General features: G+C 40.0%; 1 protein-coding gene across 1 annotated transcript in view; it reads left to right on the top strand.

The window, feature by feature from the left end:
- Positions 1-11,799, top strand: part of HAUS8 (HAUS augmin like complex subunit 8) — a 59,088-nt gene extending 47,289 nt beyond the window's left edge. Inside the window, 5 exon segments of the mRNA XM_072156749.1 lie at positions 124-198; positions 1,925-2,083; positions 5,853-5,994; positions 8,970-9,111; positions 11,426-11,799. Of these exon segments, the coding sequence (XP_072012850.1) occupies positions 124-198; positions 1,925-2,083; positions 5,853-5,994; positions 8,970-9,111; positions 11,426-11,555 (648 nt within the window). The 3' untranslated portion in view covers positions 11,556-11,799.
- The last annotated feature ends 3,273 nt before the right edge of the window (positions 11,800-15,072 follow it).

Raw genomic sequence — 15,072 nt, 5'->3', positions numbered from 1 at the left:
GATTTATTTCTAAGCTTTGTCTGCTCTATAATATTACACCACGTTTTCATGGTGACTGGTTTGCTTTTACGTACAGGTTTCTACCATTTTATTTTTTTATCCCATCTATGCTTTCTCTAATAGATCAGCACCATTCCTGAGGACCTAATGGACAGGTGTGAATCACTGACTTTGATATATACATATCTAACTGTAAAGGTAAGTCTTCTTGGCTCTCTGTGTTTTTAGCACTCTCTGCATATCCTTTAGGTTAAAGACTTAATTTAGTCACTTGCTATCTATAGGGAACCTGCAATTCAAATTAAACCATCCAAAGACTGCAGCTCGTCATCCATGTGAATGCAACCGTACAGTATTAATGAGACTTTCAACTAGCCAGTATCCAAATGTTGCCATTCAAATTTAGCCCTGTTCATATAAGCACAATGAATATTTAAACCATCTAAAAGTGTTCTCTCTTTTGTGGTTATGTTTATCCCCTTTATGACCATACACTTTTCATCCTTCCTGGGTAAGTGTTTGAAAAAACACATCTAATTTTATTTGTTCTATATCAAAAGCTAATTTAGGCTTCCTGTCCACAATGTGTGAAGTTCCTGTAGACAATTGGTGGCGAACCTATGGCACGAGTGCCAGAGGAGGCACTTGGAGCCCACTCTTTGGGCACCCAGGCCATCACCCAGCACAAAGGTCACCATTCTCCTCCTCCTGCAGTTGAAGGCAGCCCAGAATTTCAACACCATTTCAACACCATTTTATAGTGACTTGAAGTACAAGAGGAGCAAGGAGGTGTGGACAGAGGTGGATTATCAGTGAAGCCCCTTCTTGGGGCCTGTGATTCATCCTGTTGAGGGGAATCTTAGAGGGAAGCTACAATAATAATAATCAGAATTTCTCCATCTTCTGTGTTGGTGTCTTCAGGATGCCAGTATGTTCAAATCTGTGACACAGCAGGGAGCATTAAGTTACTTTAAATTGGCATTTGGCACTTTGTGAAAAATATGTGGCTTTTGGTTACAGTTTTGGGCACTCTCTCTTAAAGGTTCGCCATCACTGCTGCCTCACTGTCATTGGTGAATGACCAACTCTCACGCCTCGATAGCTAAGACTACAGGTGGGGATCATTCACGGGCATGAGCCTATATAAATAGTGGGACATGTACTAGCTTAAAAAACCAGCTATCCCAAGAAATTGCATGGCAAGTTAAAGGAAGGAAATCAGTGCTACTTCAGCACTATACAGTGAATAGCCAAGCTGGTACTGCCTAGCTTGATATATTCACTGTATAGTGCTGAAGTAGCACTTGTGCCTTCTTTTAACTCGCGATGCAATTTCTTAGTAGTATAAAATGTGAAATAAAAAACAAACAAAAATATACCGTAAAAGCGGAGGCCCCTAATTTTACCAGCAACAACTGGGAAAACCTATTGACTTGAATATAAGCAGAGGGTGGGAAATACATTGGTCACAGCCTCCCAGTAGCAGCCAGCCAATCCCCAGTTTGTCCAGCACATAGAAAAAATATAAACTTTCATTCTCACCTTCAGGCAGTCCCTGATGTTCTATGCGGCTCCCTGATGCTTCCACCCCTGCGGCTCTCCTTCTTTCTTCTCTGTTGCAAGAGCCGGTGCACACTATGACATAAACAGCAGTGACACTGCCGCGTCGTAGTGTGTGCCATCCGGCAGAGTGCATGGCCACTCCTCTGCCGGCTAATACAGCAGATAAGAGAAAGATTAGCTGCACGAAGCATCGGGGGCGCCAGAAGATAAGTATGCAAGTGGTTTTTTTTTTTTTTTTTTTTTTTATTATTGACTCTTGTACAAACTCTGCTTATACACCGACGTATATGTAGTATATGATATTTTGTGATGCATAAGACTAGTTACAACTTTTTTTTTTTTTTTCTCCTATTTGTTTCAGATGCAGAAAAATATCAGATCCCTAGAAGAGAAAGCGGAACGAAACCTCTTTCTAGTACATGAAGAGAAGATGCAACTTCAGGAGAAGGTGCATCAGCTTAAACGGGAACTGCTATTGATCAAAAGGGAAGAACAACTAAATGATTTGCTTGATAAGCAGGTATGCACATTGCTTTATATTGCTCTGTTTTGGGGAAAAAAGGAAAAGGGAGTCGCCCTAAAAGACCTCAAAATGAGAGCATAAGTGACTGATGCACCTAAAAGACACTAGTGGATTTAACTTTACTGAATTGCAATCTAATTATTTCCAATACTTATGCTTGCATGGTGCAGCATGCAGGTAGTTTTCTGCCCTCTTATGTACCATACTGAAAATTGAGACCTGCTTATGCATTTAGCCCCCTTACTCAGTACTTTTGTAGGACCCCCTTTAGCTCCAATGACCTCTGTTGGGGTATGTCCCTACCAGCTTTGCACATCTAGCGGCTGAGAAATTTCCCCCTTCTTCCTTACAGCTCAATCAGATTGGTTAGGAATGTTCATGCACAGCCATTTTCAAACCGTGCTACATCTTCAAATAGGATTTAGGTCTGGACTTCGACTGGGAAACTTTAACACATGAATATGCTTTGATAGTATTGACTTTTGAGGAGCTGAATGCAGGCAGTATTTTTTCCATTTTTTTTTTTTTATTTTCTTAAAGCTTATTTAATAATTTTTGGTGCTCTATCAAGTATTTCTGAAGTGCAAAGAAAATGGTATGTCAATGTACATTAAATATAGTAACAAAGTTCCAAGCAGTCCTCCCATCTTGGAATCAGTGCACAGGAAGCAAAAAAGGTAATCCAGCATTCAAAATATAAAACTGTCAGTTTATTTCATCTTCTTTTAAACTCTAAAATGCAGATTTCTCCAATCAATGTTTTCAACTACACACATTCAGTCTCAGGGAAAACAAGCAAGGAACGCCTTAAAATGAGACGCTAATGGGTGCATATAGTAATCAAGTGTAAATGCAGGCCTCTTGCTCCGCTCAATTCTTACAGAGCAAATGACAATAAAAGTAGGAAAAATAAACATATTCACTTGCAATATAGACAAACATTTCTGTACATGTCCGTTCTGAGAATATTGGGCTCCTAGTATCCAAACCCAAGAGGGTTAAATAACGGAACCAACAAAGTATAGAATACGAAGGCACTATCTCCACCTCTAAGGGGTAGATTAACCTTTTCAACATTTCTTATTATTCGTGTAGACTGGTCACCACCAAAAAAAAATGTTTACACTAACTGGAGATATTTTTCTCAACATCTGCCACATGCTCAGTATTTTTTACGGGTCGTATTATACTCTCTATATATTGCACGTTGCACTCTTGGCAAAGTTTGTGGATGTAACATTTAATAATGAGCAAAAAGTTCATTGGGTATAAATAATAATAAATACTTTACATATTCATAATTTTTGAAATGTCTGGGTAATTTATTTTGATGTCATGCGGCTAACAAATCGCATATCGGTTTTCTGTATTTTCAGAATTGAACATTTTGGGGATAAATAATGTTTTGAATGAAATTTTACATATTTAACATCAAAACCCCTATACAGGCGGTCCCCTACTTAAGGACACCCGACTTACAGACAACCCATAGTTACAGATGGACCCCTCTGCCCACTGTGACCTCTGGTGAAGCTCTCTGGATGCTTTACTATAGTCCCAGGCTGCAATGATCAGCTGTAAGGTGTCTGTAATGAAGCTTTATTGATAATTCTTGGTCCAATTACACCAAAAATTTTGAAACTCCAATTGTCACTGGGGCAAAAGAAAAAAAAATTGTCTAGAACTTCCATTATAAAATATACAGTTTCGACTTACATACAAATTCAACTTAAGAACAAACCTCCAGACCCTATCTTGTATGTAACTCGGGGACTGTCAACCCATTTTCAAATCTGCACCCCTCAAACTATCAGAAACCGCTTTTAGGAAGATTTTTAACTCCTTGAGATCTTCATAGTAATTACATCAAAATGGAGGTGAAATTTAGATTGGTCAATTTGTGTCGGTTATAAGTTCATTTAGTCCTTAAATTTACACATTTCCGAAAGATAAAAAGAGAAACCACATTTTTATTTTTTTTTATTTTTTATTTTTTTTGCGGGTTGAGATGCTTTTTCCAGTGTAACCATTTTGCAGTTAGTATCCCCTATTGTTGAAAATTTTGGAATATTTTTAAGGGCAGAAGTAGAAAGGCATCAATTCTTCTGTACTGGATTTTTTAACTTTTTTTTTTTTTTTTTTTCCCCCTCAGTGTTCACCGTATAGCCTGATAATAATGTCTTTATTCTATCGGTCAGTACGATTACGGGGATACCATAGTTGAATATTTATTTTTTACTTACATTTTACTAAATTTGCCAAATAGATTTTTTTTCCCCCCAAATTAGGTTTTATCATTTTTGCATTGCTGTCTTCCAAGTGGCATAACATTTTTACTTTTTTGGCTACACAGCTGGTTGATGGCTTGTTTTTTGTGGGACATGTTGTAATTTGCAACAGTATCATTCTGGAGTACATGTTTTTTTTTATCACTTTTTATTGCATTTTTTGTGGGATTCGATGGGTAAAAATCATAATTTTTATACAGTTTTTACAGTTATTTTTTTTACGGCGCTCATCGTGCAGGTTCAATAATTATTTACTTTATTTCTACGGGTTGTTACGGACTCGGTGATGCTATATATGTGGGGTTTGTTTTATGATTTAGCCTTTTTTTAGCATTATAGGACTCTTTATGGGGATTGTGGGCAATTTTATTGATTTATTACTTTATTTTTTATGAAATTATTTATTTATTTTTTAACTTTTTGACTATTGCAACCATGGGACATGAACAAGCAATCATCTGACTTGCTTTTTCATGATAATACTCTGCAATAGTCATGTATTCAAGCATATTAGCAGTGTCAGCCTATGCACGTGCATAGGCTGACACTGTGAGGCTCGTTTACTTACACGGTCCATTCACGATCCCGCAGCACATTGTCCGGCGTTGACTCGGAGCTTGCCAGGATTCACGAAGGTCTTGTGCCCAATATCCACCAGGTGTCGCTGCTGCGCTGAAGTCCGCTGGAGTTCACCTTCTTCGTCCCGGTGTATGTGAGCGCTATTCTTGCGACACAATTTTTTTTTTAATTACGCACTCTTTCTGAATCTGTCTGGTTTTCCTATGGCCACGCGAACACCCCGTGTGTCCTGATGCCGGTTCGGCTCAGATCTTGAGCTTAACCGGCATCAGCACTGCGTCCGATATATAGGACGCTGTGCGCCAAACAGGTTAAATAATCCACACTCATAGTCTAATAGCCACAGAATTAATGATTCTCAAGGCTACAAACAGTCTGTGTGTCAATAGAAACAGAAATCTGTGTCAAAATCTGCCTCCTGTTTATCATCATAGGCAGCCAACACTTGTTTCATTTTTTGCAAACCAGGAAATAGCCACATGTCCTGTTGATGCCACACATGCCAGAGTTTTTCTGTAGCATATTTAGACAAAAGATGAAATCCAATGTAAAAGTTGTGGATATTGAAAATTCTAAAACTTTTCACAACTTGCTTTAAATTCTGCCTAGATGCTTTTAAAATACTCCTCCCCACATGTAGTACACGTGAATTGCTACAGCTTGTCAGAATCTTAATGTAATGTTATACATTATTTCTCTAATAGTTAATGAGGAGCTCTTCTATAATGTAGGTCCCAAAGGACAAAGTCCAGTGTGACTTGTACATCCTATTAATAGGTTACTGTATGTAAAAATAAAATTCTGATAGAAGTTGGTTGTAATTAATGGTAAAGCAAGTTTTGCCCCAACACAATCACTTTGAGCATTCATTATATTTAAATTTCTTTTATTTTCTGTAGGCTGAGGCTTTGGCTCCCACTGCTGCCAGCACAACACAATTCAAAGACCATTACACATCGTTTGCCACAGCTCTGGATTGCACAAGACATCAGCTGCCTATACAAGATATTCATATCACTGGCACCCGACAGAGATTTCTTGGTATTAACGGTTTATTGCAATTGAGATTATATTCATATCTAGCTCTCTATTGTATACATTTTTTTGTAATCTTTAGTTCTATATTTGCTGTGTGGGTTTTTCCCCCATTTGATCTCCAAAGCCAGCTCGATGATAGTAAAACAAGGAGTAGAACAAGTGATTCGGGGCTCAGTTGCAATAAGCCCTTTCCATGGCAAGTTCTGCTTGTTAAAACACTTTGGACAGGGCACAAAAAAGCTATGTGTGAATTCATTTTGTTGCCTTTCTGCCTGAGTGGAGCTGTTAAAAGTTTTGGAATTCTGTGCATAACTTTGCCCACTCTTTGTACACCATGCTGGGAATCTCCATTATGCTGAAGTATTGCACAGCACTGTTTATCAAACCGGAGCATGTTTCTATAATTAAGCAATGTAATACGAAGCTCATATCAAATGCCAGCAGGATGACCTGATTAATCTTATGCCAACCAGGGTACGGTATACATAAAGTTGCAAAAAAACTAAATATGGTCATGAATATTTTAATTGTATTTAAGTACAGGCGGTCCCCTACTTAAGAACACCCGACTTACAGACTCCCTAGTTACAAACTGCCCCCTGGTAATTGGTAATTTACTGTACTTTAGCCGTAGGCTACAATAAACAGTTATCAGAGGTGTCTGCAATGAAGCTTTATTGTTAATTCTGGTTCTTATGAAAATCCAACATTTTTATAATCCAATTGTCACAGAGACCAAAAATAATTTGGCTGGGGTTACAATTATAAAGTATACAGTTCCGACTTACATACAAATTCAACTTAAGAACAAACCCATAGAACCTATCTTGGATGTAACCTGGGGACTGCCTGAGGCAGTCCCCGGGTTACGTACAAAATAGGTTCCATAGGTTTGTTCTTAAGTTGAATATGTAAGCAAGTTGAAACTGTATATATTGTAGTTCCAGACAAAAAAAATGTTTTGCCCGATAGACACTTTGAGTTTCTAATTTTTTATTTTTTTTTTCAATAATGGGACCAAGGATTATCAACAAAGCTTCATTACAGACTCTTTAGTCCCAGACTGCGACTCTGGTGAAGCTCTTGGAGTGCTTTACTTATACAGCTGATCATTGCAGGGGGGCCTCTCTTTAACTAGGGGTCATCTGTATGTCGGGTGTCCTTAAGTAGGGGACCGCCTCTACTGGAAATCTAGCATGTTTTCATGCATTGTGAACTAAACTTTACCTTGAGAATGCTGTTGCTACACAAAGAATGATAATGAGGCTCTTTAACTTCAGTGCCTGGCTCCGCACTTCTCCTCTTACCCTTATTATGCACTGCTTCAGAGAATTATGTAATCACGGTGTTGTCCCTGACAGGCAGAAGTTATCATTTTCTGCAACATCCCCCAGCGGCTGTGAGACATCCAGCTCAGGTTGAATTGTCCTGTCTAAACTGTTCAGGCAGCTTTGTGTAATGTGTTTATGAAAAGCAAGCAGCGTGCAACCCAGCTTTCCCAAGGTCCTGAATTTTATAATTGTTTGAGCAAAACCACTTGGAGCAGGGATTAAACAGGATGTTTCTGCATCGGTGTCACTACAGTATTCTCAAGGTATTCGAGGACATTTCGTGAGTACCCACCCAGTTCCATGAGTGACCACCTTGAATGTGTAATGTTAAACTGTCCATAAAACACCAAAGCAATTTGTTATTCATTTTGGCTGTTCCCAAAAGGAGGTGCAGGAGCCCTTGAAGAAAAATGAAGTGATGGTCGGATGTTGGGGTGCCATGTTATAAGTATTTGAGCTGCCAAACCTGTTGATCATCTATGTGCAGCACCATCATTGAGAAACCATAAAATATTACCATTTTTCTCTAGAATCCTTGAGGCATTTTGTAACACTAAGGCTGCATTCACACTACCGCAAGGGGGACGTATATACGGCCGATACATACGTCCCCCATAGACGGCAATGGGCGCGTACAGCTCCATACCCTGTGAAAAAATGGAACATGTCCTATTTTTTTTTCACGGCATACGGCGCCGTGTGCCATGTATCACTAGGGAGAGGGCCGGGGGTGAGCAGCGCTGCTGTGTGCCTGTGTGCACGGTATGGTGGGCACCGGTCATGTGAATCCAGCCTTAGGCTGCATTCACACTACCGCAAGGGGGACGTATATACGGCCGACGTATATACGGCCGATATACGTCCCCCATAGACGGCAATGGGCGCGCGGCGCCCTACGGGAGCGGCACGTGCGGCACCGTACTGCTCCGTGCCCCGTGAAAAAATAGGACCTGTCCTATTTTTTTCAGGGCATACGGCGCCGTGCGCCATATATCCCTATGGAGAGGGGCGGGGGTGAGCAGCGCTCTCCCCCTCCTCCTCTCCCCGCGCGCTGCCGTGTGCCCGCCGTGCTACGGTACGGCGGGCACCGGTCGTGTGAATCCAGCCTAAGACACGTTCTATTTTTTCACGGGGCACGGAGCAGTACGGTGCCGCACGGTACCGCTCCCGTAGGGCGCCGCTCACCCATTGCCGTCTATGGGGGACTTATGTCGGCCGTATATACGTCCCCCTTGTGGTAGTGTGAATGCAGTCTTAGTTTGTTTCTGCCAATCAGTGATCTCAAGCAGCAGGCAAGTTCATTTGTAGAAAACTAGAGGATTGGGATTTTGTGTTGCAGGGAAGACTGGTTGGAAGATTTAGGAAGGTCATTAATATTTATCATTGAAACTACTTGCTTGGTCATCAAAAACTGAGCAAGTATTGACATGGCAAAACTCCCCCTATAAAAAAAAGCTTTAGCAATTTGTAGTACTATACATATGGATGAGGAATTTAAAATGTATCTATGCTCTTCTTACCTTTATACTGTGTAAAACCATAAAAATAGAGTTTAATTGTATCTCTCTTTCAGACTTTTACAAAAGCATTCACAAATTGACCTGTTTACATAAACTTGATGAGATTTTTTTTTTCCATGTATTTCAGAGGACATTCAGAAACATCTAGGTTCTACCAAATCTCTACTCGAAGATATCACTCCAAGCTCCACCAATAACCGCATGGATTTGATGGACACGGTCAAAAACTTAGAAAATACTGTACGGAAGACAGAGGTGGAGCTTTCACGGTTGGTGGACAATTTATTGTATTGTAAAATAATAAAACCCAATAGACAAAACCTGTACATCTATACATTTGGCATATTTGGGTAACACACATTCAGCCCGCCAGTCTGTTTTTTCTGGGTTTTTAAATCAATGGGGCACATGTATCATAGTTTTTCGGCTGCCTCTTTCTCAAGTTTCCTGAAGTTGGCCTACTTAATCATTGCAATGTATCCTAAGCTTATTAGGGGCAAGAATGGGGAAATTCCAAGCCCAAAAGTCTCACAAGTTGAATAAACATCTGGGCTACAAAGATAAATATGGCACACTGCATTATATCCTTGAGGCAGACCACTTTGCAAAGTGCAAAAAGTCTCTCAAAAAAGGGAAGCAATAGGAGGGAGGGATGCGTGTCCCCCAATGTGTTAAAAAGATAAAACTGCATGCATGTTTATTAATTGGAGGATGAAAATGAAAGGAAGCCACAGGGTAAATTGTATAGTGAAAAAGCAGGGATTACGGTACGCTTCCAGGTACGTGTGCTGAAACCATGAGACTCCAAGTTATAGAATCTGTTTTAGTTTTGTACGTAACCTTTATTATGGAGTGATATATATATTTTTTTTTTTTTTTTTTTTTTTGTACAAATACCATACTTATATGGTAATTATATATACAAAAAATGTGCTGAAAACCTAAAACTCTACTTATAATTGAGTATAAAAAAATGGGGGAGGGCAGGAGACTGGCTGTCTATATACTGGGGGATGGGGGCTGGCACCAATGCCAGTATATATGGTAATAGACATATATGTTAATATGTGTACACACAAAGAATTGAGCCATGGTCGGAATCGACATGCAGAAAAGGAAGACATTCCTACAGTTTAATTTAATGGAATGCGATCTAACTAAATCGGATCATTATGCACATTGTAATTTTCAAATAACATAACGAAAATTTTCTAGGTTTTGTACATAAAGGCGAGTTTGATTAATTGCTAAATACAAAAATGTTATTTGTTACAATCTAACATGTGCAATACTTTTTTAGCCTCTGCAACAGAAAGCCACGCATCATGACAGAACAGAATTTTTTTTTTTTCTTAATAGTTGATAAATACAACCTTGGATCAACAGGTCACAGTAAAAAATAAATCCTAAATGGGGAAAAAGCTGGGGGGGGGGGGGGGGCTCCATCCAGAGCTCACAGTGGGCAGAGAGGTATGCCTGTAAGGCCTCTTTTACACTCAATCATATGTACCATTTTAATAAGGCTACATTCCTTTAAGTGGGCAATACGGCCATCCATTTTACATGGCCGTGTTGTCCACCATACCGTGAGCGAGACGTAAAAAAAAAAATATAGAGCATGTCTTTCTCCAGTATTTCTGTTCTTCACCATATGCTGCAGTATATACTGTACATGCAGTATCTAAGCAGACCAGAACCAGTGAGAAGGGCATTCTGTCAGCCATATATCAGCCAGTCATCCTTTACCAGCCCACTGTATTTTATACGGATACAGTGACATAACCGTCACATATCTACGGATTCATACACCATCTATTCCGAAGGAATTAAGCCATCTCCTAATTTGTAAAAACCTAGAAAAAACCTGCTTTTGACAGTGTGTTATATAATCATGTAGCATTAGGATTCTTAAAAATCAATCTTCCTCAACTGTGGAACATTTTGTATATTTATAAGCATTTGTGATATTTCGATTGATTTAAAGTTAACAGTGTTTTGACAGTCTCCGCTTTTCAAGCATTATAGTTTTATGTATTGAATCTTACTAGCCATCTTAGATTTCAATGGCATCGCATGGAAGTAATTGTATTCCTCTCCCAAGTCACAGTGCACATCATAGTGGTATTCGAGTCTGTGCAAGTTTGTTACATGTGAACTTTGTTTTTTTAATACACAAAGAACTTTGCTTTTCTGGGCGAATAGTGCTTTATTTGCCAAGTAATCCTTGATTTATAAAATAAGGATCTAACTGTTCTGAGTGACAGATGAGCAGGAGTTTAAATGGGTATTCTCCTCTGTGCATTGACAATTCATTTGCCATATACATATATTTCTTTAATTGGATTAAAAGAATGGTCAGGTGGTCAGGCACCTCAATTGTGCAACCATGGCCAGAGTGATGGGGTGGTCATATCAAAGGACAGCCATCTCATTTCTAAGGGACAATATAGCTTTGGCCACATGAGCTACTTTTATTTCTCTAGGTTTTCTCTGTCCAATCATTGTTTAAGTTTTATGGAATTACAGCCATTACATTTTTGATGTATGTTCCATATCTAATTATCTGCATACCTCTTGTTGCAGGAGTATGCACCAAATTCTGGATTTGTCTTCTAAAATGAACAAAGAAGTATCACTACAAAGCCAAAAGCTGGTGGAGGAAAATTCTGCAACAGAAGTTTTAAGGCAGTCTTATTTTGACCAGACTATTTAAATCCTGCGTGATTCTGAATAGTCCCTATTCAACCTGCACCATTATGTCAACCTTGTAGAATTAAGCAACTTTCTTCGGAATGGAGGATTGGGTGGAGTAAAAGTGGTATTCCCACTTCAATGTTCTCTTGCAGTGATGTCTAAAGGAACACTTCTAAGACTTATACTTTTTTTTTTTATATATATTTCAGTTAAGGCAAAAAATAAAATGTTATCTTATTTAATAAAGGAAATAAAACATTTAATTCCTTTGCAAATTGTGAATATTTAAAACACAACATACCTCTTCCTATGATCCATAGAAAAGGCGTTGCATTACTTATTCCCTATCCACCGAGCTGTGTATCCTGTGCTCCATTGTCCTTTACGAGACTTTCATGTGGATTTACAGCATGGCTGAAACTTGGCAGACCCTATTTTATGAAGCAGACCAGGGGGATTTATGAAATGGCAAACGTTTTTATTGATACAGTTTTGGGCAGTTTTTTATTTTAAGTTAACAAGATCCAGAATGGCCAAGACCAGGCCGTTGAACTCCCGGGCTGCGACCAAAGACTTAAGCATTTTCTTCTTCCAAGTTTACCTGCGGCTCTCCTCTTCACCCCGCAGCTCAAACTTCAACTCTGCTCAGGTTCCAGGCAGAGGCATGTCTCTGTCTGCCGGTGTGCACCCGGTATGATGCAGCCGTGTCACTGACTAATTACATCATAGCAGGTGCGTGCCAGCACACGGCAGAGACGTGCCTCTGCCTGGAACCAGAACGGAGATAGTCTGAGCCGTGGGGTGAAGAGGAGCACGGGAGGTAAGTTTTGTCTTTATTTTCTGGGGGGGGGGAGCATTGCTCAGGGAATTTCATGAGTGGGTGGGCATTGCATTCGGGGTGATGAATTTCATTAATGGAGGAACTATGCTGGGGAAGTTGCATTGTGTAGGGTGGGGAGCATTGCTGGGGACTTATTAGTGAAAAGCCCAGGGGGGCATTATAGGTGTGTGGGGGTTGCTATAGAAATAAATATTATAATGTCCCCTTAGCTGTCTTTGTATTTGTGTGCCCCAGTGGAAATTTTTTTTTTTTTTTTTTAGGTGCAGCCAGTCCCCAAATACAAAAAGCTTGGGGAACACTGTTGTATGGCCTCCTTTTTATATTGTGATGGATGGGGCATTTTAGGACCATGGATGCCAAACCATGATTTTGCTTATTTATACCAGTATTATTGAGAAAGGGGTTGAATTGAACTGTTAGTGTTTTTTTTTTTGTTTGTTTTTTTTATTTTCGATTTATATTTTGTCCCTTATGATGGCCCCTACAGGATGCCTGGTGACCTGATTGAGAGGTTAAAAGGCATTCCTCTCAATCTCTTGGGGGAGGGGTGGGGGTGGGTTGGTTGTGAGGTAGGTGGTGCTGAGATCTGATGCACTGTGTCCCAATTTGTTTTGCATTTGATCCAAGTGGGGCAGTCCAGGAAAGCTGAGCTGCATGGATGTGACAGGATTCTGGGATTAAAAAGAAATTCTAATAAAACTATAGAATAATATTATCCCAAATTGAAGACTACCCAGTTAAATAATCCAGTAGATCTCAAAATAGATTGCCTATTGAAAAAGGCTTGGAAGAACGACTGTATACCCTGAAAACAAATTTTACAGGTACCTCAGTTGCTAGAACTCTTCCATTGGTTAGGGGAATCATCTTAAAGAGTACTCTGGTCAACAATAAACACTTGGCCCTATTTCTTCTGGATGCATCAGCGGAAAGCATCAGATTTGCTTCAAAAGAGGGAGTCTCTTCTAGTGCAACCAGACCAGCCTTATGATTGAAGCAGTGGAGTGGCAAGATAAGTGATAGAACAGCCCAGTGCCGGCACCAGCAGGACTCATTGTACTGCAATCTTGGCATGCAATGCTTTTCAACAAAATCGCATCACAAGTGTGGCTGCTGTAAAAAGCTGATACGGTTGTCATTAAAGGGGTTGGCCACTTTTTTATTTTGCATAATATGGCTTATTGGAAGGTAAGAATTCACAGAACAAAAACAGAAATGGTTGTAGGACCCAGAAAAAAGGAAGGAAAATATGAGCGAATCACAATTACGTATTGCAAAATGATAATTTTTTTTAAATACAGGCAGTTATGTACAAGTTGGGTTGTCAGAAGAACCAGGATTAACATTAAAGCTTCATTACAGACCTCTTTGATAACTGTTATAGCTGTTTACTGTAGCCTAAGACTAAAGTACAGAAAATTACCAAAATCCTGAGGTCCGTTGGTAACTAGGGGTCGTCTGCAAGTCAGGTGTTCTTAAGTAGGGGACCGCCTGTAATATATATATGGTGGCACTCCAAGTTTAGTGAAAAAGGAATTCTTTTATTCCAAAAGTGCTTTTGGAATAAAAGAATTCTTTTTGCATTGAACTTGGAGTGCCACCATTGTTTGATCTTTATATGCAATAGGATTTAACAAACCTGAAGGTTGAGCACCCGATTTTTTTTTTTAAAAATGAATTGCAGCTGAATTGTTTTAATTTAATCGCATCAGGCAATAAGCTCGAGAAAATGGCATCTCCCGCCGTTGTGATTTTTGGCGGCCAGAAACAGAGCCAATCACAAGCCAGGAGACTCTGCACTCCACCCAGCATGACGTGGTACCCTTACACGTCGATAGCAGTGGTTGGCTGGCCTGATCAGGTGACCCTGGAATAGACTAGCCCCTGCCCGCGCTGCTCGGATCATTCTCTGTCTGGATGCCGTTAGGGAGAGAGCTGCTGCTGGTCAGGGAAAGCGTTAGGGTTTTCTATTAGAATAGTGTTAGGCAGGAGTGATTCTACAAGAACCCAACAGCCCTTCTTAGGGCTACAATAACGTTATATATATATATTTTTTTATTTGCTAGTAGTGCAGGCAGCTAGTACTATATTGTGAGGAATTTGCAGGGAGACTTGCGACCGTTGTGTTTAGCTCTTAGTGACACACATATCCACCTCAAACACCAAAGTGGGACAATTTATTAGGGGTTTGATTTGAATTAGGCACAGTCTGCTCATTTATTTATTTTTTTACGTTTATTTACTTTCATAACTCAGTCATCTGGCATAGCACAAAATCCAGTTGTGTTCTGTCAGTGTAGGTTAGAAACTAGCCATAGCAATAGGATAGCATCGTTTTGTTTAAAAAAAAAAAAAAAAAGAAATTTACACTTTACACTTTAATTTTGAAAATGTTTAACCCGAGGGCTAGGGGTAGAGGGCGTGGACGTGGGCGTCCAACTACTGCAGGGGTCAGAGGCCGTGGTCTTGGGCGGGGTGAGACACCACCTGCTGATGAGGGAGCAGGGGAACGCCGCAGAGCTACACTCCCTAGGTTCATCATGTCTCAAGTTACTGGGACTCATGGTAGAGCACTGTTGAGGCCAGAACAGTGCAAAGAGGTGATGTCGTGGATTGCGGACAATGCTTCTAGCCATTTGTCCACCAGTCAGTCTTCCACGCAGTCCACCCATGTCACCGAAATCAGCACTCCACC

Source organism: Engystomops pustulosus, chromosome 1, assembly GCF_040894005.1.
Source record: "Engystomops pustulosus chromosome 1, aEngPut4.maternal, whole genome shotgun sequence".
NCBI lineage: Eukaryota > Metazoa > Chordata > Amphibia > Anura > Leptodactylidae > Engystomops > Engystomops pustulosus.
This window is presented reverse-complemented; position numbering and strand designations above follow the sequence as displayed.